The sequence below is a fragment of the Pteropus alecto genome, unplaced genomic scaffold (assembly GCF_000325575.1).
Source record: "Pteropus alecto unplaced genomic scaffold, ASM32557v1 scaffold537, whole genome shotgun sequence".
Taxonomy (NCBI): Eukaryota; Metazoa; Chordata; class Mammalia; order Chiroptera; family Pteropodidae; genus Pteropus; species Pteropus alecto.
In genome coordinates, this window is record NW_006440625.1 from 21,698 (window position 1) to 43,617 (window position 21,920).

A 21,920-nucleotide genomic window follows, 5' to 3' on the forward strand; every position below is an offset into this window, starting at 1 on the left:
CACGTTCAGCTCCTCCCCTAATGTCTCCAGCCTTCCTTTTCTGATGTCATCCACTCCCCACAATGCTCCTGGGGAACCTTCTATCCATACCTATACCTCTTTCTCAATGTCCTGTGAACTCCCATCTCCAAGTACTGTGCACAGTGCTCATCCTGCCTAGAAAACTTCATAATAACACAGAACGATCACAATGCATTCTCATTCTCCAACCCCTGATAAATTAGAATGGGGCAGGGCCAGGAGGCAAAGAGACACACAAATACCTTGAACCTCTTTCCACTACAGGCTTCAGAACCCAGTTCGAGTTAGAATAAGGCAAGGGTGCTTTGCTACCCTCAAAAGTTGAAGGTCTTTTGTCATAAAATAGAAAAATTATAGTTAAGTGTTTCTAAAATCATTTGTGTCACATCTGACTGCAATAAGTCTTCCATAAGGATATGGGTTTTGGGCTCTGGGTGACATAATAAATTCCATTGTCTAACTGGAATGTAGTAAGTGCATAAGTTAAAATATAAATCCATGGTGCCCAGTGAGGCAAGCCTCTTCAAGGACTTTTCCATTGTTCAAATTTATCTAACATAGAGATTTATGTTTTTAGGACATATACCATATTTTATATCCTTTTTGCCCAAAATGTCCCTTGATTGGAAAGAGGGAAAAAAAGATGAACAGAGGGCTGAGGGGACCACTGAAAGAGGCACGGTGAGAAGGAATGACTGAGGACTTGCCAGGGAGGAGTGTCCTCTGGGACCCATACACTTACTGGCCTTACTACATCCAGCTGGCCTAGACTCATCCTTCTCATCAAGATATTAATAGCAATTTCTCACTTTCATGATCTGGGGATGAGGAAAAGAAGTGAAAGATATTTTTTGGTGGGGAAGTGGCAGTCAGAAGAAATATTTAACTCTATTGTTATCAAGCACTTCAGCCTACAAGGGTTCCATTGTCAACTGTACCCATGTGATGTACTTCTTACTCATCATCTACACATCTGAGTCAGTTTGCCACTCAATCAAGAGTCCACAGGCAGGAACCACTCCTGTGTGTGTGTCCCACGGAGCTCCCACTCAACCCCTGATCTTTAAACAGGAGCAACATGTCCATGCAGAGACTACTCTGTGTACAGAGATACCATGTTATTCCCATCCACATCTCATCCTGCAGGAGTTGAGGGCCCACCCATCCACTGAGGGGAAGTAAGAAGTCCAAAGACAAGGCAATGGGTTGCTCATTCTCACAAGTCAGAAGTATCTGCTGTTGGCTACCTCTTCATCCTGTGAGACCTGGCCATCCTAGGGTCCAAAGAGCAAGCCCATGAGATCAGATGCCTTGTTCCACACCGAACCCAGACTTGGGGATGCCTGATGGTCCGATTCTTAGGCCAGGATCCAGAGTGAGGGCTGAGTGGTTAGAATGGCCCATGTTTACCCCAAGTCCTTCAAAAATGAGTGGAGAAGACCCATGGGAGGCACAGCTGTTGATGACGAAGTCTTGACACTTCTCACAATCTGGAGGCGAGAATAACAGGGATTAGGAAAGGTGTTGTCCATGTCACTTCACATGAGAGCTTCATGCAGAGCCTAGGCCTTCATGTTGTTGAACCACAATCCTGTATACCCCAGGTAATGGGAGGAAGGAAATGATTAGGGACAAATGACCAGACGAAAATATAGTATCAAGACCTAACAGCCTTCCTGTGAGGTTCACTTACACAGGTAGCTGTCATCCTGGGGCTCGCTTAACTCTTGGTACTCATGGCCCATCCTTTCTCAGAGGTTATATATCTTTACTTCAGTCCCCTTTCTCCTGAGTTCTATGTTGAAGGGTAAGTGAGTGAGGTTGGTGGGGTCTGGAGTACTAGTCCTTGTTCTGTCAGAAAATATGTAATCTCCTCCCATCAAACTATCACCTTCCTTTTTGTATATCTTTATTTTCCCCCCTTAACTATTGGTCAAGAGAGACTCCGCACTGAACACCAATGGCTGATTCAATATTAATTTTTACCTCTTCCCATTATCAGCATTAATTTTCCAAACTTTCTATTTATAAAATTGTTCATATATGTATTCACTTATTCAGAAAATATTTGTTGAGGGCACATTATGTGTTACGCATTGGACCAAGACATGGGCATACAACACCAAGAAAACATGGTCCCTGTTATTATCACACACAGATTTCTTGGACAATTTGTGCATGCCAATTCTTTTCAATTTAATTTAATGCTTTCAAACAATAGATGAACTTGATAGCCTTATCTTCACTTTACAGATTAGCATTTAGAAACTCAGAGAATTTATAAGATTTCCCCAAAGCCCCAGTGCTAACTTCAGATCTCAGCCTAGTCCAGTTTAAACCCAGGCCTAGCCACAGTCCACCCCCATATACCCAGGCCATACTATCAGCCTTTCCAGAAAACTTAGAGCAATTAAAGTTCCCAAATTATTTTCTCTTAACCATTGTTCATCTACAGTGTTGTCCAGGGGCACCTGCTTCTCCAGGAGAGGACAGAGTTTTTTGAGCCTGTTCAAAGCCACAGCCTTCAGCAAATGTACTGTTCTTTACAAACTGGGTTTATTACTTAATTGTGCCGTGAACACTGCCTTTAAAATGAGTGGCACATATTAAAAGATAGCATGTAGTTCTTTAATACATTAAAGATTATGATGTGTTTTCACATGCACAATTTTAATTAGTTCTTCAACATCACTTGGAAGTACCTGGTGAGTATGAAGATTATAGTGAAAAGAAAGGGTCTATGAGAATAGTGAATCCAAGACTATAACCTGTGCCCTAAGGCTCTTTCCTTTCGAATTCTCCATAAAAGCAAGAGTGAGGGAGATGGAAATAGAACAAATAAATAGGTGGCAGAAATATATCTAGACAATAAAGAAAATTATGCTAAATTTGCATATTGCTATATCTTGGAAAGAATATTTGTAATTCAAAGAGCTAGTTCCCATAATAACATCATAGCACAGCTAGATCTCTTTAGTTTCCCAGTCCATAACATACTAAATCTATATCATTGTCATAGTGAACATGACATGTAATAATGTTCACCCAAGTGTTCTGTGAGCTGTTGAACTGAGAACAAATGTAAGATTACAGTCCTGCTATACATTTATCCCCTCAGCCATCCATATCTTACTCGCACATATTATCTTCAGCATTTATGGATACTCTTACTTCTAATTTAATTTATACATGTGAAATCACTCATTCTGAAAACATTCAAGAGGCCCTCAGAGTCCCTGAAGTGGGCCTGGTACTTATGAGAAAGATCAGGTGTGAATCACCCTCTCAAAGAGCTCTCAGTGCAGGGTAGACTGGCTAAACAAATGATTCCAATCACGTAGGAGTTGCCCAACTGGAGCTCTGTGAAAGAAGTTCTTACTCCCTCCTACAGGTAAGAGCACTTGTAATCAGTTCCAGAGACATGGGTTCCTAGTACATGACTAATGTGAAGTCCTTAAGTCTTTAATCATCTGTTGTGTCTCAATAATCAACCCTGCAGACCTTCGAGGATGGGAGATGCTTCCTTTTCTTAAAATGCACTCATACAGACATAGAATAGAAAAATCTTCTAGAGCATGTGGTCAAACGATCTTCACCAAGGGTGCAAAGACTATAAATTGGGAAAGGATAATATCTTCAACAAGAGGTGCTGGGGAAACAGAATATCCAATGCAAAAGAATGAAGATGAATCCCTTATCTTACAGCACATACAAAAGTCAATTCAAAATGGACTAAAAACCTGTAAGCCTTGAAACTATAAAACTATTAGAGGAAAACAAGGGGAAAAGCTTCAAACAGAAAATACTTTCTTGGATATGACACCAAAAGCATAAAAATCAAAAGCAAAAATAGACATGGAATTACGTGAAACTTACAAACTTCTGTGTAGCAAAGGAAAAAGCAACAGAATGAATGGCAACCTACGGAATTAAAGAAAATATTTGTAAAACATATGTTTGGTAAGAGGTCAATATCCAGAAAATATAAAAAACTGCGACAACTCAGTGATAAAAAGACAAATTATCTGATTAAAAACTTGGTGCTGTTGACCAAATTATGTTTTTCCAATTAATACAATAACTCTCCTACTTCCAATGTGAACATATGTAGAGATGAGTCCTTTGGCAGGTAATTAGGGTTAGATGAGTTTATAAAAATGGGGCTTTCGTGATGATGTTAGTGCCCTTATTAAGAGAGAGATGTCTCTCTTTATTTCTCTCCAGAAACATGCACGGACAAAAAGGCTGTGTGAGCTCACAGCGAAATGGAGACTGCCCATAAGCCAGGACAAGAATTTAACCAGATGATACCCTGATCTTAGACTTGCAAGCTCTAGAACTGTGAGAATACAAATCAGGGGGTTAAGACGCTCAGTCTGTGGCACTTTGTTATGGCAGCCTGAGCTAATACAGAAGGGAAAGGATTTGAATAGATATTTCTCCAATGAAGATATACTAATGGCCAAGAAGTATATGAAAAGATGATCAGTACCACTAATCAATTATGAGAGAAATGCAAGGTAGAGCCATAATGAGATATCATCTGTTACCCACTAGGATGGCCACAAAACCAACCAACCAACCAGACAGACAGACAGACAGACAGACAGATAGACAGACAATAACAAGCATTGGCTTGAATGTGGAGAAACTGGAACCCTTACACACTCTTGGTAGAAATGTAAAATTGTTCAACCACTACAGAAAATGCTATAAACGTTCCTCAAAATATTATAAATAGAAATACCAAATGATCCAGCTAGATAAATTTGGGCAATATATCCAAAAATAATTTAAAACAGAATCTTGAATAAATGTTTGCACACTCGTAGTCACTGCAGCATTATTCACATCAGCCAAGATGTAAAAACAACCTAAATGTCCACTGTTGGATAAATTAAGATTGAAAATGTGGTGTATGCATATAATGGAATAGTATTCAGCCTTAACAGAGAAGGAAATCCTGTCTTATGCTACAACATGGATGAACCTTGAAGACCTTAAGCTAAGCAAAATAAACTAATCACCAAAAAGACAAATACTGCAGGACTTCACTTATGGAAAGTACTTAAGGAATGAAATTTATGGAAACAGAGTAGAATGACATTTGCCAGGGGCTGGAAGAAAGAGAAAATGGAGAGTCATTGCTCAATAGTTAGAGTTTCAGTCATGCAAAATGACAAAGTTCTAGGGGTCTATTGTACCACAATGGGCATATAGTTAACAATACTGTACTGTATACTTAAAGATTAGAAGAGGATAAGTTTATGATATCTTTTTTAAACATAAGAATGAATTAATAAATATATGGGTTGTAGGTTTTAACTGAGTTCAGATAAGATGTGTACATGTACAATAAACACTCTATTCATGTTGAAAACTTTGTGGACAACCACACTCTGTGTTTTCAGATCTCTTACACTAGTTTTTGTGGAATTATGAGGAATCATAAATCCATGGATGGGGACATCACAGACCTAGTCCAAGTTGCTCTCTCCAGTTTAGGCAGATTGACTTTCTTCTAAACTCTCCTGAGAGCAGAAGAGAAAGTGAGCTTCTCACTTCTATTTTATGACTGCTCTCAGATTATATATGTGGTGCTGTCCTCTGTCTGTGACATGTGGGACACACCAAGGAGACCCAACAGCTGTCTGAAAACCCCTCCCAGAATCAACACAAAGAATCAGATTTATTCAGGGGTAATAAGATCATGAGGTGTGATAAAATATGCACAAATAAATTACGTATCTTTACATAATATTTTCATTATTTCTTCTCCTAAGACATTTATTCTAATAACAACTACTATGAGATTAGTGTTAGAAAGCTTTCTTTACTTGCCATTTAATTCACCATGTTTATCAAAAACTAATCTTCCATTAAAAATGATGAATTTTACACAAATAGAAAAGAATGGAGAATTTTACTGGAAAACCTATACATCCAGCACCATGCAGTCTGATCTCAACATCTGCCACAGTGGCTTTGGATCTTTTTATTTCTATTTCAAAATTCAAAAACAAACAAAGAAAAGCCTAACCAAGATGCAACCAAGTCATCTGCCAGATCTCCCTCCATCTCTACTGATAACTATTCTGAATTTGTTCTCATTCACTCTCAGATTTTTATACACTTACTGCTTACTAATGTGTGTGAATATATGTATTTGTAATATACATATATAATTATTTTAAACATTGAAAAATGTTATAGGAATAGCTCCTTAGTGTATAACATACTGTTTTGCATCTTGCTTGATTGCTAAACAAGCAAACAGTGTTTCCTTGTTAACTGCTGAGATGCAACTCAGACTTAAACTCATCTAAGTTTCAGGACGGCACCTCTAAGTCCTCCTGGCCCCTCTCCTTGCTGCCTTGGAGTACATTCTTTGTCAGAATTGTCAGTGTCATCCACCTGGGGTTTGATGCCCTGCCTGTGGTGACACAGGAAGGCTGGTCAAGGGGCTCTGAGATATGGAAAGAAACAAAATCAGAATATTGAAAAGGAAAAGCTTGAAGGAGAAACAAAGCACCACAAAGCCAGGCCAACTCACTCTGATGGTCTGGGAGAGCTCTGCATTGTTAGCGCCAGCCCTGCGCTGACACAAAAGACCAAAATTACCCTCCAGATTGTCTCCACACAGAAGGAAACTGTAGGCAGATGGAACTACCTAAGAAGGAGCCAAACTATAAAGGTGTTTCATGTTTCCCAGGCTCATCAGCACCCAGTACCTCCTGTTACTTGTAGCTTGTAGTGCATCATAGCTCCTTTTAACATTCCTGTAATAGATTTTCTTTCAGTCTGCCATGTCTGTCTATTCTTCTTGGAGAAGTATATGGAAATGTCTTTGAAAAGATCTTTGGCCTACCGAAAATAACAGTCTCCATCAATAACTCCCTAACACAAGTCAGAACTTTGAGCTGGATCTTCTCCTCCACCTGTGTGCAAGGTATCAAATGAAACCTCTGGGTGATCTCTATGAAACAAAGATGAAGATCTTCTCTCCCTCCTGATACACTCTTGATACATGAGCAAACATTGAGCATTTTCCTAGGTCTCCCCTGAGACAGGTGCTATTGCTAGTGTCCTGTTCTACCCCCAAAGCCCAGACAGGACTAAGTTTCCCATTCTGTGTACATACACAAAGAGAGTCACCCACCAGTGCAGGCTAGGAGTCTCCAGTCCTCTGGCAACCAGTTCCTAGTCAGCAGGCCCCTTGCACCGTCAGAATCCACTTACAGGCTGGCTAAATTCCCTCAACTCTTACCTGGGGCTTATGTCTTAACTGACTTTTGTTTTTCACAAGGACCAGCCAGGATTCATGTGGCCAGGACAGCAAAGGTCCCCTGTCTCTCAGCCCCGAGGCCAAGATGCTTGAGGAAGGAGAAGGTTCTGAGAGGGGTCGACACTGCAGAAACTACCCAGAGCCTGGTCTGTCTTCTACATTTGGGAAGATGTTCAGAAGAGGGACATGTGGTGACTCTACAAGGATCTACAGATGTGGGGGAAAGTCTGCAGATGGGAATGACAGGCCAGCTGGACAAAAGCTGGGTTGTGTTTCTTGAGCTCCCCTGTAGCTCACCCCCGCTCAGGAAAGGGGGCAAAGGCATGTGGAGGGATGTGGCCATGGGTAGTTGGGTAGAGCCCTGAGGTGCGGGGACACAGAAGGCTCAAGGAGACTTAGAGGCTCCTGCTGCTGGGAATGGGGTCAGGCTGACCATCCGGATGCCCTTGCAGAGATTGGAAATGCATATTTCTCACAGAAGGTAGCAGGCATTCACATGAGGATGCTGGAAAACTCTGGGCACAAAACATTAAAGCAGGCTCAGTCTTTACAGGGCAAGGGTCTCTGAGTCTGACATGACTTCGAGTCCTTCATGCTGGTGGTATTTGTAGTCTCTTGGGACAAGATTTGGGATCTATAGGAAGAAGCCATTGAGAATGTTTAGGTTGAGAGTTTGGGATTTTCCAGGCTGAGGAAGAGTGAGGGCTCTCATTAAGAGGCTCTAGGTTCTTGGACACTGAGTTACTAAGTGGGAGCCTTTGAAGCAGAAGGGACTAAATTTCCAGAAAGAGGATATTTAGGACGTCTGACACTGGGAAATTCAGTCTTCTGATGGGTGCTATATTTAGGGTTTCCCAAGATGAGGGGTTTGGGAATGCCTGAGGCTGAGGAGAATTGTGGTTTCTGAAAACCACAAATCCCTAGGTATTTGTGGGAGTCTAAACAGGACGATGAGATTTGAGGTCCTCCCAGGTTAGAGGATTTGAGCTCCCTCAAGGAGACAGGATTTGGTGTCCCTCAAGACTGAAGAGATTTAGAGCCTCTCAGGGTGAGAGGCATTAGGCTCCCTCAGGCTGGAATTTGAAGATCTTGGGCAAAGGGTTTACGAGAGTTTCTCATGGCAAAGCACCCCACACGGTCATTTTCCTGTCAATCTCCCCGCTCATCTGTGGATGATGTAAGTGGACGCCGGACAGGCGCGGTGGCCAAGCTCCAGCGTCCTTGTCTCTCTCAGCAGTCTGAAGCGATGTACCCAATTGTATAGTCACGTCATCGCCAACAGCCAATCCGTGCTGCGATCCCAAGGTCCTACCCGCCAATTGCAGGTCTGTAGAGGCAAAAGGGGCGGGATACGGGGCAGGGCCTACCTGTCGGTCACCGGCAGTACCCAGTCCTGGGCTGAGGGTGTGGCCGGCAAGCGGGTCTCCACAGCCGCTGCGGAAGGCCCCGCCCCAGCACTTGGGATTGGCTGCTCTGGGTCCCGTGATTGTGCGTCATGAAGCCTTCCGCGACCTCCAATGGCCTCGCGTGTGTAGTTTCTTGACCTTGAACATGCCTTGGTGAAGGATACACCAGGCAGATTCTGGCGCCCACACCCAGGTGGAGCTTTGGAGCCTCGAGCTCGCGGCAGATATTTAGGGTGGACGTGGCCATCCTGGCCTCACAGATTCTTTGTTCCACTGGCCCTCAGTCAGGATCCCGAATTTTATCCTAAGCCCATTTTTGTCCTTCCTTATGATATCCAGCAACAAATTTATAACCTGTTAGTGTGTGGTGCATACCACATTCCTTTCTGGGGAAGACTGGGTCACTCAGCAAATTCTGTTGACACAATGAAGTCCATATGTGTCAAAGGTTCAAACACAACGAGTAAAATAATGTGTATTAGAAAACCCCCCTGGGGGGATTTTAAATGTAAATGAAGTGGCATTATAAATAATAGATATGTTTAAGACAGGTGGGTCTAAAAAGGCTTCAGAAGTAAGAAGATGTACTTAAAACTAAACAAAAACGAAAACCTGAAAACAATTCAATTGTTCAATTGCATAAAAATAAGGCATCCAATACAAAGACAAGGGGTCAGCTTAACACCTACTGGCTTTCACAAGAGAAAACAAGAAGAGTATTTCTGGCCCTTACTAGTTTCGAGCACAGAAGTAGAACATGATTTTCACGTGTTGACTAACTGTAGCTGTTTTATAATTACTGTGAAATTGAATAAGGGAAAACCTCATTCAAGTGAATTTGGGGGCCAGGACGGGGCGCTCTCACATGGTACCACTCGATGTCAGTTATACACCCCACAGAAGACTCCTCTGAGGGAAACAAAGACTAATGATAGGCCCCCAACATGAAAGACCGACAGTGTGTCTCCTACAAGAAACTGACGCCCAGCAACCCAGCCACCGAGAAACCTGAACTCACTGTGAACCATGCTGATCTCATTCATTCCTCCAATGGACTTGCATTCAAAACGACCCCTCCCGACATCCTCCATTTCCTCTGCAAAATAACATTCCTCTCCTTCATCTGTGGAACTTGCCTATGACTTTTGATATGGCCTGCTTTTTTCAAATTGTAAGTGTCTGCTGTTCTTGAGTAAACCCACATTTTGCTGGTAAAACAATTGTTTTATTTTTTACTGCAAAGAATTTTATTTTACATATCCTTAGCCATGACTTTTTATCCTTAGTTATTAGATAAATGCTGCCTCTTGTCATTATTGGTGGGTTGATCCTTTTATGTCCACAATTCACTTCTGTATTTGTAGAATTAACATAATTTATATATGTACATCCATCAGTGAAAGCTAGAGATGTAGTCTAGCATAATATCTGATGTTTTGCTTATAGCAATGTAGAAGAGATGTTTTTAATCACTTTCATTTGAGTCACCTTATGTAAAAAATCAGTAATTTAGATGTTATGTCACTAAATGAGATTTTCCAATGTACTCGTAGACAGTTACAGACAATAAGATTTTCAGAAACAACTTCGATGTCCACATCCATACCATTATCTTGCCCAGCTTTTTTCCTTTGAATGCAAAAGGGGCCCGATGACAGGAATGTTGTTCTTCACATCTTTCATGTCTTAGATTTTCTGTAGGTCTTCATTTTTCTTCAACTTCTTATTATAAATTTAACTTGGCATCTGTTTGATCTCTTTGATTCTCTTCATTGCATCAACAATCCCCTGCCACCCCACCATAGCTCTTGTTGGTATTTGACAGGTTCATTGCCATGTTTTTCAAACACAAATAAATTATCCACTGTAGGCTCTTCACCAGTGGCTTTTCTAAATCCTTTAGTGCACCTGATCTTGAAAGAATTGTGCTTTGTTTTACAGTTTTTATGCACTTTATTTCATGGAATCTGAACACACTGCAGTGGCCACAGTATTTGGGCCTCGAACAGAAATAATACTTCTTTAAACACATGTTGAACTGCCAAGAAACCTACCACCCAAACACATACCTTGAAAGAAAATGACATAGCCTTGTCACAGCTGTTTTATTTTTAAGGTGAATATTATTTGTCGGCACACATGGGTATCCAGAGGAGACCCTGGACATCTATGAGATACTTGAGCATGCAGGTGTAATACACACGGAGTCCTTTGAGCTGGCCATTCTTCACTAATCCTGGAGTTTGAGGGTTGGTCTTTCTCCTGGATCAGAGCTTCTGCTCTTTTGTGTTTGAAACTCTCTAGAATCTATGAAGATCTATTTTAAGGCTCCCTGCTTTTCTGATTAAAGGGCTTATTGCTTGCAAGTACTAGGTTGATACTTTCACCTAACTTGAAATTGGGCGAGTATTTTTGGAACTGTGCTAGACTTTGGCCCAATTCTTTTTGGAACCAGGCTGTTTTGAGTGAAAATTAAATGCCCAACTATTGACCCCAGAAAAGGAAAACCAATATGGAAATGTAGTAACTGTTGGTTCAATAAAAGTAGGCAACTGTTGTTTGGGCCAAATAGCAAACTGATCTTATGAGAAATTCTGAGATTCCCATTCCTTACACTGTATATGCATTAATCCTTTCAGCCACTGACAAAATGGAAGAATCTATGAACCTATATTGGTGGGAGGAGATATTAACAAAACTGCAAAAGTGCCTGCCTCACTAGTTCAACTTTTCCCAAGGATAATCCAAGAACCCTATTGACACTGCTCCTGAATATTTTAGATTGCCTAGTGGATCATTTGAGGTTTGGTAAAGAAATTTCATACAGTGTCCCCCACAACCTAACCCTGTGTCATGGATATAAATATTTTATTCATGTTCTATATATTTTCTCATTTACTGAGAAATCTATTTTCTCTTACTGACCGAAGCCTTCTCACAGAAGATTGGGGAATTCCTGTTAACTCTACAGTGACAGAGAAAACTATTCTACTGGTCAGGTGCTACAACAAACCTGTGCTATTTGACCAGTTCTACATCATTTTCACTGTGCCCACCACCCTCAATCTCCACATTTTGTTGAACCACTAATGGCATCAATAAGAGTCAACAGGCAAAATTTGTAGATACTCTTCACATATCTTGTCCAAAAGCATTGTGAACCTCAGATTGATACCATTTGGAACTCATTAGCTTTCACTTTTCAAGATACTTACAGAACACCGTATGCATTTGGCTCCTGCTTCTGTGAAGTCACAGTTGATTAAGGGAGCCATACTTCAATATTGTAAGGTCTTAATAGCTCTACTGAATAACATCATGTTATAGTAGAACAATCTCTTCACAGTGCAATCCAGGGAAATAAAAAGCTGAAAATCCAAATCTACCATCTGGAGATTTGATTTACTAGAAAAGACATCTTGAAAAAGTATTTCCACCAACCTCACTGGAAGGGCTCTTACAGATACTGTTGACTCAACCCTGTGCTGCTAAGCTCCAGCGACCAGATCCTTAGTCATTCCTAAAGAAGGTACCAAAACCTGACAGCAACTTCACACAACCTGATGATCAAAAACTAAAGCTAAAAAAAAAAAAAATTAAAGCAAGTGACCATGGAAGGAGACCGCTTTCCCCAAATGACCAGATCAGGGCTGTACAACTTTTTTTCATTTACCATTAATTCTTATTTCATTTTTCTCTTTTACGTGGAAAGAATGTGCCCTCATTACATTTTCTAATCTACTGTGAAAGCAGTGGGTGCTCTTCTTAGTATGAATCTGTCATCAAGAACTGCAAGATAATAATGGTCTTTGTTTCATTATCTATAGATTTGAGCTTCTGGCTCAAATTCATCATATACACAAGATTGTTGTGTTGTTCTAATTCCATTCTAAATTCTTCTTATTAGCTTTGTGCCTGTTGCCTGTTTACCCTGGACACAAGCTGTTCCCATGTTTGCACCTTCTCTCTGATGTGTTAGAGGACACTAAGAAGAGATCCTTCCTGACTTCAGGAAACAAGAAGTGGCTGGAACTGGAATACGGGAACATTTGGACATGCTTTCAGAGAAAGATAACTATCAAAATGAGGAAGGATAAAGACTAACTGGAACTTTAAGCAAACAGAATAGTCAAAGGGGTCTATGGGTGGAGCTAAGGTTTATGGAAGTCCTCACAGGCTACAGAATCTTGAGAAGCCTACATGAGAAGATCCTGAAGGAACAACTCCATGTTATAGTAAAACTCTATGGTTCTAACTCCCTCTTCTATCACCTTCCTTTCCCTTCTCTACGCACCCTGCCATCTTGGCACACAGTCCAGAGTGTGCAAGTGGCTTGCCATGTCTGCATGCTCTGGGTTGCAATCCTTTCTTTTTCTCCAATAAATATTTTTGGTGGCAAAATACCTAGTCAATATTATTTTTCAGTTGTTGTGGGTAATTTACTTACCTAAAGATTGGGCTGCAGTGAACAGACAGTCCACTAGTTTGTACATGTTATTCTGCCCTAAAGATTCTTGCTACTGTACAGCTTATGAAATATAACTCAGGTATTATAGATGGACTGGAACACAGTAGTGTCAAGAGCCATACTTCCTGGTGATTGATACTGTCATCAGTCTGGTGTTCATCTTGCTTGTCATTCTGGCCATTATTGACAAAAGCATTTATGATTACATTTTAAAGAACTCAGATCATCATTAACTAGAAGGCTCTAATATGCTTACTAAGAGCAGTGACATCGGTCAAAGGTCACAGTGTGGAAGGACACAGAGAAGGAGATGGTTTCTGTTCACATCTACCCCTACATAACAGCAAGTTTTATAAATCCTTTCAGTTGTCTATGAGTTATTCACACTGCCAATCTTGCCAAGGCTTCTTATCTATCACAAAGCAGATTTCTCTGGCTTGGGTCAGTAAGAGCAAAATTTCTTAACTCAAAACAGTACCCTCTCAGAGATCAGGCAAAAGGAGGAATTCAGCTTCTGGTGGAGACTTTTTTGAAACTCTAACTTATTTGATTCTGACTCTCACCTTATAACACTCCCATTTAACCCTTAGAATCAGAATCTTGTCATACAAAAGCAAATCATTCTTGAAATTCAGCACTCCAGGATACACTGAAAAATGCATTCTTCAAATCCGAAACCAGAAAATAACAAACATCCCCAGACAAGGTGGTCGACAGTGTATATTGGTTTGGGGCCACCAGATGAATGCCTTCTGCTACTGTTTAACTGCTCTCTAGTTCCTAACAAATCTATTTTCTCTAGTGCCATGTTTCCACACAGCTTATATTTGAGTGTTATAAGGCGAGAGTCAGAATCAAATAAGCCAATGTTTCAAAAAAAGTCTCCACCAGAAACTGAATTCCTCCTGATCTCTGAGAAGGTACTGTTTTGGGTTGGGAAATTTTGCTCTTACTTTCTTGGACTACTCCTCTACTAACACAAGGCTAAATTTACAGTCAATTCAGTCATGATTCTCCTAGATAAGGAACCATTTTTCTCTGGCTAATGAATATTTTTGGTTGCTAATTTAGTTTTCAGCAATTTGATCATAATATATTTGGAGGCAGATTTCACTAGTTTTATCTTTTTTCTTGTCCTTTTTTCTGTGTATATACCTTTTGCCAAACTGATATCTTATTCAATCCTTATTTCTTCTAAAATTTTTCAGTACCCTTATGTTAAATATCTCTCTGATTGGTTCTTCTTTATGGTCTTTGTCAGTTCTAAAATTTGCAGATGTATTTATACCTTATGCTTCTTTGACAAGACTTTTAATCTCTCTAATTGTTCCAAGAATTTTCATGATTACTTGTTGAAGCATTTGGATAAAAGCTGCTCTAACGCCTTTGGCAGATATTTAAATCTGTCCATTTTCTCTCCATTTCATACCTATTATATTTTATTTTCCACACAATGAGATTTTCCTGATTCCGTCTAAGATAATTTTGGCTCTTATCTTAGGATTTTGATGAATAACAGTCTGGGCCTTAAGGAGTCTTTACAGGATGCTGATATCTTTATCTGAACATAAAACTCATCTAGATAGGTTTAGGCACCTGTCCCATCATGGTCCTGTAGTTTCAGGGTCATTTTAGATGTCAAAGCATTGCTGTGGTATTCAGATCTGTTTTCTGAATGTGCCATACAGTGGTCACTTTAGAATTGAATACTAGTCTGTTAAATTCTCAGTGATTTGGTATTTATAGCCATCACTGGGATCAGGCCACTTATTATACAGCCTTATAGGTTTGCTTTCCCTAATGTCATTCTGTCTATAACCACGCTGTCATTTCATAGATTCTGAGTGCTTTTCTCAGTCAGAAAGGTGGAGTTCTAGTTACCCAGCACTGCTATGCAATTGTCATAATTGCACCCACATTCAGGTAAAGGAGATAGAAACAAAAATACTGGTTGTTCACTTCACCTTTGGGGCATCACAGTTCTTCTAAACACTGAGGAAATTTCCCTAATTCATAATTTTATTTTATCAGGAAATAAAGTTAGCTTACCATCACCTTGAGATTGTTTCAAAGCTGGGTTATGAGAGAAAACAAAAAAAGAAAAACTGAGTGGTATTTTTTGTTTTCCCCTTAGCTTTCAGAATTGACTTTTCCATTCCTGAGGCAGATTTATAGGGACTTTTTTTTAGCAGGTGTTTGTTAATTTTATGTCACTCAGGAGCAGAAGTCCCATCTGTTGAGGGAAGTTGCTCATTCTGATTATCTCCACATGTTCTTCTGCGTGACAAGAAAGATAAGGTCCTGACTATACTTATTTCAGGATATCTCTTAAGGTTTGGTTTGGTTTGGTTTGGTGGCAATTAACCTTGAGGAATGTTATATCTTTTCCAGAAGGAAGAGTAGGCTTGCCTTTCCTTACTTATAGAATCAAGTTTGCTCTGTCTTTAGAATTCTCCCCTGAAACATACCACTGCATGTAAAGACACCAAAGAATGATTCTATGTTACCCAGTTAAGATTAGGGCAAACATAAACTATGGCTACTGCTTTTTCTATGAGTGATAAAACTTTTTGTCTCTGATCCAGAGACTCGTGTCTTTGCCAGCATGTGTGAAAGAGTAACATGAAGGTTACTAGATTTCAAGCATGGTAAAATCTCAAGCTAAACAAACAAAGGCATAGTTTGTGTAACAAAATGGATGTGGGTCCACATGATTAGGTTAGAAAAAAGGAGAATATTTTCTGCAAACTTATAGCACATTTTCTACTCTAAGTGCTGAACAAGAGAAAGTAAGGATCCACACAATTAAAACTGAATGTTTCTTCCCAAATGATGCATTGGTTGTTATTCACTCCTCTCCAGGTTTCAGGAAGAAAGATGTTATAAGAACTTCCAAATGATAGGAATATGGCTTTGATAGTTATGGGGTACCCAGAGCTAAAATAAGTGATATCAACTTTGAAAATATGGAGATACAAAAGTTCACCCCAAAAGAAGACCTAGTAGTTTGCTGGAATCTGGAGGCTGGAGAATATATCTATCTCTGGTTAAATTCAAGGCCTTAATTGCTGGACTCCAACATCAACTCAGTTTTGCCTGAAGAGGTGACAACTACTCCACTAGGAGAAACCTTATTGTTCAGTCCCTGCCCCCAAACAAAGCTGGTAGCTAATGATACCCTTAATTTATAAATATTTTTCCAGCTGCATATGTTTAATTCACTTGATGGCTTAGCTAATTCAAAGTTTGACGGTGTCAAAAATGAATGTCATATGTGATAGAGGCTCTGTTCATCCCTCTGGCAATCAAATCAAAGTTGTGACAGAAACGAAGAGCAAACAGCAAGGAAAACTCATCTTGGATCTAGATGAACATGCCGTACAACTAGGAAGCAATCTAAGAAATCACCCTGAAATGGCAGAAGTTAGGATAAGGTGAGGACATGAGGCTGCCCGGTCCAGAGCAGCTGAGTTGGACAGAGACTGTGTCAGTGGCAGCAGCAGCCGGCAGCTGCAGATGCCTCTTAAAAGGGCCATGACGGCGAGCGAATTTTCATGTGATAGACCTGCTCCATCTGAGCACCAGCTTCAGATCAGCTGTGTGGAGGGCACGAGGGACTTATAGGGGTAAAACGAGTTGTCAGAGTGAAGACTGAGGTGAGACTAACTCTGTATAGAAGTGCTGGTGGTAACCATCGTTCATCTGTTGAGCCCTCCCGTTCCCAGTGCATGTCTCAGCACCACCATAGCAGAGACATCATCAAACTACATAATAGAAACTCTGCCTCTCACAACTCGTAGCCCTACAAAAGCCACATTCAGGTGTATCCTTGGTGAGTTAGGTGCTCCTTGCTTAGCAGCACCTAGACTCACACTGTTGGCAGCTGGCCTCAGTTTTTGGTGTGGCCTTATGAGGCAACTATAAGCTTAGCATCTGTGGATTGCTTGCAGAATCTTAACAGGTGGACCTCAAGGGGCAAATTCGTGGTTAAATTTGGTATACAGCTGAATCCCTCTCAGAACTGGACACCTACTACACAAATCCAACACTAAGATGGGAGACTGAGGAGCTTTGCTTAGTACATATAAACAGACATGGAAAGGCAGCCAAAATGTGAAGACAAAGAAGCAGAAATCATATGAGAGAATAGAACAAGGATCCAGAAATAATGTAGTCAAACAATCTAACAGATGCTGAGTTCCATACACTGGTTATAAAAATGCTCAATGAACTTATGAAGATGAATTCAGTGAGAATGTCGACAAAGAGATAAAAAACATAAAAATGGAAATGGAAATTATAAAAGGGGAACAGTTAGAAATGAACACATTATCTGAGATGAGAAGTATATTCAATGTAATAGACAAAGTGAATAAAGAAGAGGATCAAATTACCTACATAGAGCATGAGAAAGCCAAGAACATTGTATCAATATGGCAAGAAGAAAAGAAGCCAAGACTATAATAATAAATTAAGGTGCCTATGGGACACTAGTAAAAGTAAAAGTATCCATGTCATAGGGGCACCAGGAGGAAAACAAATGTTGAAGAGCTATTTGAAAAAATAATCATGGAAAACTTCCTTCCACTGGTGAAGGAGATAGGCATAAAACTACAGGAAGCTCAGAGAGTCCCCAAAATCAGCAACTCTAAGAGGCTCACAACAAGACACATCCTAATTAAAATGCCAATGGTTAAATTCAAAGAGAGAATCTTAAAAGCAGCAAGAAAAAAGAAGTTAGTTACCTATAAGGGAGCACCGATAAGACTGGTAGTTGAATTCTCAAAAGAAACTATGCAGGACAGAAAGGCTTGGCACAAAATATTTGACCTGATAAAAACCCAGAGTCTACAACCAAGAATTCTTTGTCCAGTAAAGCTGTCATTTAGAGTCAAAGAACAGATAAAGAGCTTCCTAGACAAAAATAAGCTAAAGGAATTTATCAACACCACGTCAATATTACAGGAAATATTGAAAAGACTTTTTAAAGAAGAAACAATGTATCAAAAACAGGAATAAAGAATGGTAAGAAATGTATTTCTATGAACAATTACCTCAAATGAAAAAGAATTAAGTGCTCTAACCAAAAGATAGAAAGGCTAAATATATAAGAAAACAAAATCCCTACCTATGCTGCCTACAAGAGACTCACTTCATATTAAAAGACACACAGAATAAAAGGAAGGGGGTAGAAAATGATATTGCCTTGATGGACCTAAAGAGTATTATGCTGAATGAAACAGGTCGAATAGAGGAAGACAAAATCGCTTGAATTCACATACATGTGGAATCTAAAGAACAAAGTCAATAACAACAACAAAGGCAGAATAAACACAAATACAGAAAATATTTAGAGGGATACTACACTGGAGGCGAGGTTAGTGGAGACCATACAAGGACAAAGGAATTAAGAGTATAAATGGATAGTTGGAGAATAGACATGGAGATATAGAGTGTAGCATGGGGAAAATGGTTAATAATGTAATAAATAATATGCAAGGGGGAAGAGGGTACTAGATTTAGTAGGGAGATCACTTTGCAAGTTATGTGGATCTCTGATCACTATTCTATACAACTGAAACTGATATTTTATTGTATGCCAAATATAATTGCAAAAAATCATTGAATTGTACAATGTAAAAACAAACAACTAGTTGTCTATTATATTTCAATCAAGATTTAAAACTTTAAATAAAACAATAAAAAAATAAAAATGCTTGACAGTGTCTACATTTCTGCTGGCTATTAGATGTCAACAGCTGTTATACACATGCAAAGGCAGACATGTTTATTTGAATCAGTGAGCAGACTCAGGGGCAGAATGCAGATCCCAAGGTATTTTTTTTTTTTTTTTTTTTGCAACCCTAACCTATCTTAAGCTGTTGTCAATAGTGTAGGTGTTTCAGCATGAAAAATTACATCTGACAATTCAAAGACATTCCTCTTTGGGGCATTAATTATGAAAATAAACATCGGCAGATAACTAATCTATCTGGATAATTTTGAAGATGCCTGCCACAAATCCAACTGTCTGATGAGAAAGCTATAGAGTTTAGCTGCTAATGCAGCCTAACGAAACCCCAGATTGTCACTGTATATAACAGCATAGCCACTATCAGAGTTCTGGTGTACAAACCAAGAAACTCTATGTGTTTCACATAGAAGTTATCACTGAATGCCAGACTTGTGACTCTGATGGAAGTTGCCCCATTTGATTCTTGGTCTTAAAGATCATATTATATGAGATGTTACCACAGCTTGGATTAATTGAAACACAATAAAGGTATTGATATGGAGATGACAATCATTAATGTGGGAGGGGGCATGAAGACATAGTAACAATTCCAGAGTATGGGAATAGAACAAATTTGACCTCTGGGTTATGAATTAAGGAAAAATAATTAAGACTCCTTGTCTCCAAGGCCTAGCACAATTGACTGACTCAAGCAGCAACCATAGCTGTCGATCTATCCCAATAACTATGAAAACAGAAAGTTTGTGTTGAAGAGTGAAAATCAAAAAGGAATAGTTTGAAGACCATGACAAGTTTGCTGTTTGGAAAAAGAAAGTTAATTTTAATTAGTGTAAGTCAAAATTCAATCATTGCTCCTTTAATAAATACTAAAAATATATTATCTATCAAGCACTGTGCTAAATCTCTGTGCCGATATCCAAGGTAGACAAAGAAAAGTAGGCAGGAAACATCTAAAAGAAGTTGCATCTGTACTGAGATGGTTTAAGCAGTGGGATATAAAGGCAAAGATGGGGCCTTTTAATTCTGGAAAGAGTTAGGGCAAGATTGTGAGGTGGGAGTTTGCATGACTAAAAATAGTTTGACTGAAGTTATCTCTAGACAGATAGTGGAACAGAATGATATGGAACTGGGAAGATAAACAGAGGGTAGATCTGCAACAGAGTTGTTAGCCATGCTGAAGTTCTGTGCTCAAAATCTAAAAGACATTCCATGCCAGAATAGGAACTGAGTCTCTCTTTTGATGGAACATAAAGCAAGATGAAAACATGAATTAGAAAATTTAAAGGTGGACTCACAAAGGAATAAATAAGGGAACAAATAAGCTTGAATGCTTTGAAGGCAGTAGAAGAAAAAAAGACATCTGAAATATCACTTGTAAAATTCTGCCATGTGCTGACAGTGATGAAATCTATGACAAGAATATGTGATCTTTACTATTTACTAATGATGGCATCAAGGTAATCATGATTACTGAGCTGGTTTGAGTATGCTATACTTTTAAGTATGAGATGTATTTTTAACGAAGACAACTTCTACCAACTAAAATCCAAGGACTCAAATTTTAAAATCACAGGAAAAATGTAATGTAATTGAGAAAATGCTAAATACAGCCTATGTCTCTATTCTAGATTTGATTTGTATCTATTTAGACCTTCATTTGATTCATCCTGCACTGTATCAGACATTACTTAACTTTAATTTCTTCATTTGCTTTTACTTTCTCAACCTCTAAACAGTTAATTAGATATAATTTACTTAGAAGAAGGTCTGTTAAATGTTCCTCATGACCAAAACTTCCAAATATTAAACAATAATATTTAGCTTATCATGAAAGACAGCATCATTTTACTCCTAACTCTTTCAAAAATAAGGACAATTAGCCCATAAGGTGAACATGTAAGTTTATTGTTCAAAGGAGATGGTTGCATGCATTTTGCTGATATTTTGCCAACATAAATTTTAATCTTTGTTATTTTGCATAGTCTGGTAGTGCATTGGTACATCACTTGTAATCATGGTGCTGTTTGTCTACAAAGGTTATTAAAAAGTTGACCTTGAAAGAGTGGCAGCAGATATATCAGCTATCATTGGCATGGGGCACCATGAATCACTCGCTGTTTGCAAGTCAGAAAAAGGACCATCATTGACTGATAAATCAGGATATCTAGTTGGAAAAGTAGAAGTCTCCATCATTCCAAAATAACTTCTCTGTAAGGGAGATATAATATAGTGAGAAGTAGAAGTTGTGCTGGTAATAAAATTCATGATGTGGCCATTTGCTTGAGTATAGCTGCCATGTGAGCGCATATGAAAAAGGATCAACTGATTCCAAACAGTGTGTTGGTCCATTACAGTTTGTTCTGATGATCTAACTAAAGTTGATGATGGAGGAGACAATTCACTTCTGATTGTTACAGTTGTGTTAGCAATTATCTGGTTGGTAACAGGCTTGCTTATTGGTGGCATATTTAAATTTTTAGAAATTGAAAATATGCTTTCTCCACGTGTGTCAGCAACAAAACCAGAATGATGATTATCTACAATATTCTCTGTTCTAGAGTGCTTCTTGTTGAAACTGAGCCAATGAAGATGCTAGAGAAGCATTTTTAATTCCAACTCTTCTTTTCATTTTAAGTAAAAGTTGAGGACAATCTCATCTAAAATTTGGATTTTGATAGAAAGTGTAACTAAAACCAGAGAAGAAAGTTATTTGCTGACACAAGACTATAAGAAACCTAACCTTTATATCTCATTAATCAAGTTATTATATAAAGTTAATATCATCAACACATGGACATTGTTAACTGTAGTCAAAAAATTACTTATTGGGAATATTAATTTAAATAGTATGGCCCTCAAGTACAAATGGTTTCTATATTTAAAGTAACACTGAATGCACTTTTTAAAGTGGTTTCAATATCTTTACTTAAGAGTTCACTGATGAGAGTCAAAGTTGCTAGCAAAATTTTTTATAATCCAGAATGC

At 39.1% G+C, this 21,920-nt stretch overlaps 1 protein-coding gene and 1 pseudogene across 1 annotated transcript in view; both read right to left on the minus strand.

The window, feature by feature from the left end:
* Nucleotides 1-6,798, minus strand: part of LOC102897293 — a 23,255-nt pseudogene extending 16,457 nt beyond the window's left edge.
* Nucleotides 6,799-8,421: 1,623 nt separating this feature from the next.
* The window catches only part of LOC102897539 (heat shock transcription factor, Y-linked-like), a 14,029-nt gene continuing 530 nt past the window's right edge, over nucleotides 8,422-21,920 (minus strand). Inside the window, 2 exon segments of the mRNA XM_015593517.1 lie at nucleotides 8,422-8,633; nucleotides 17,579-17,638. Of these exon segments, the coding sequence (XP_015449003.1) occupies nucleotides 8,422-8,633; nucleotides 17,579-17,638 (272 nt within the window).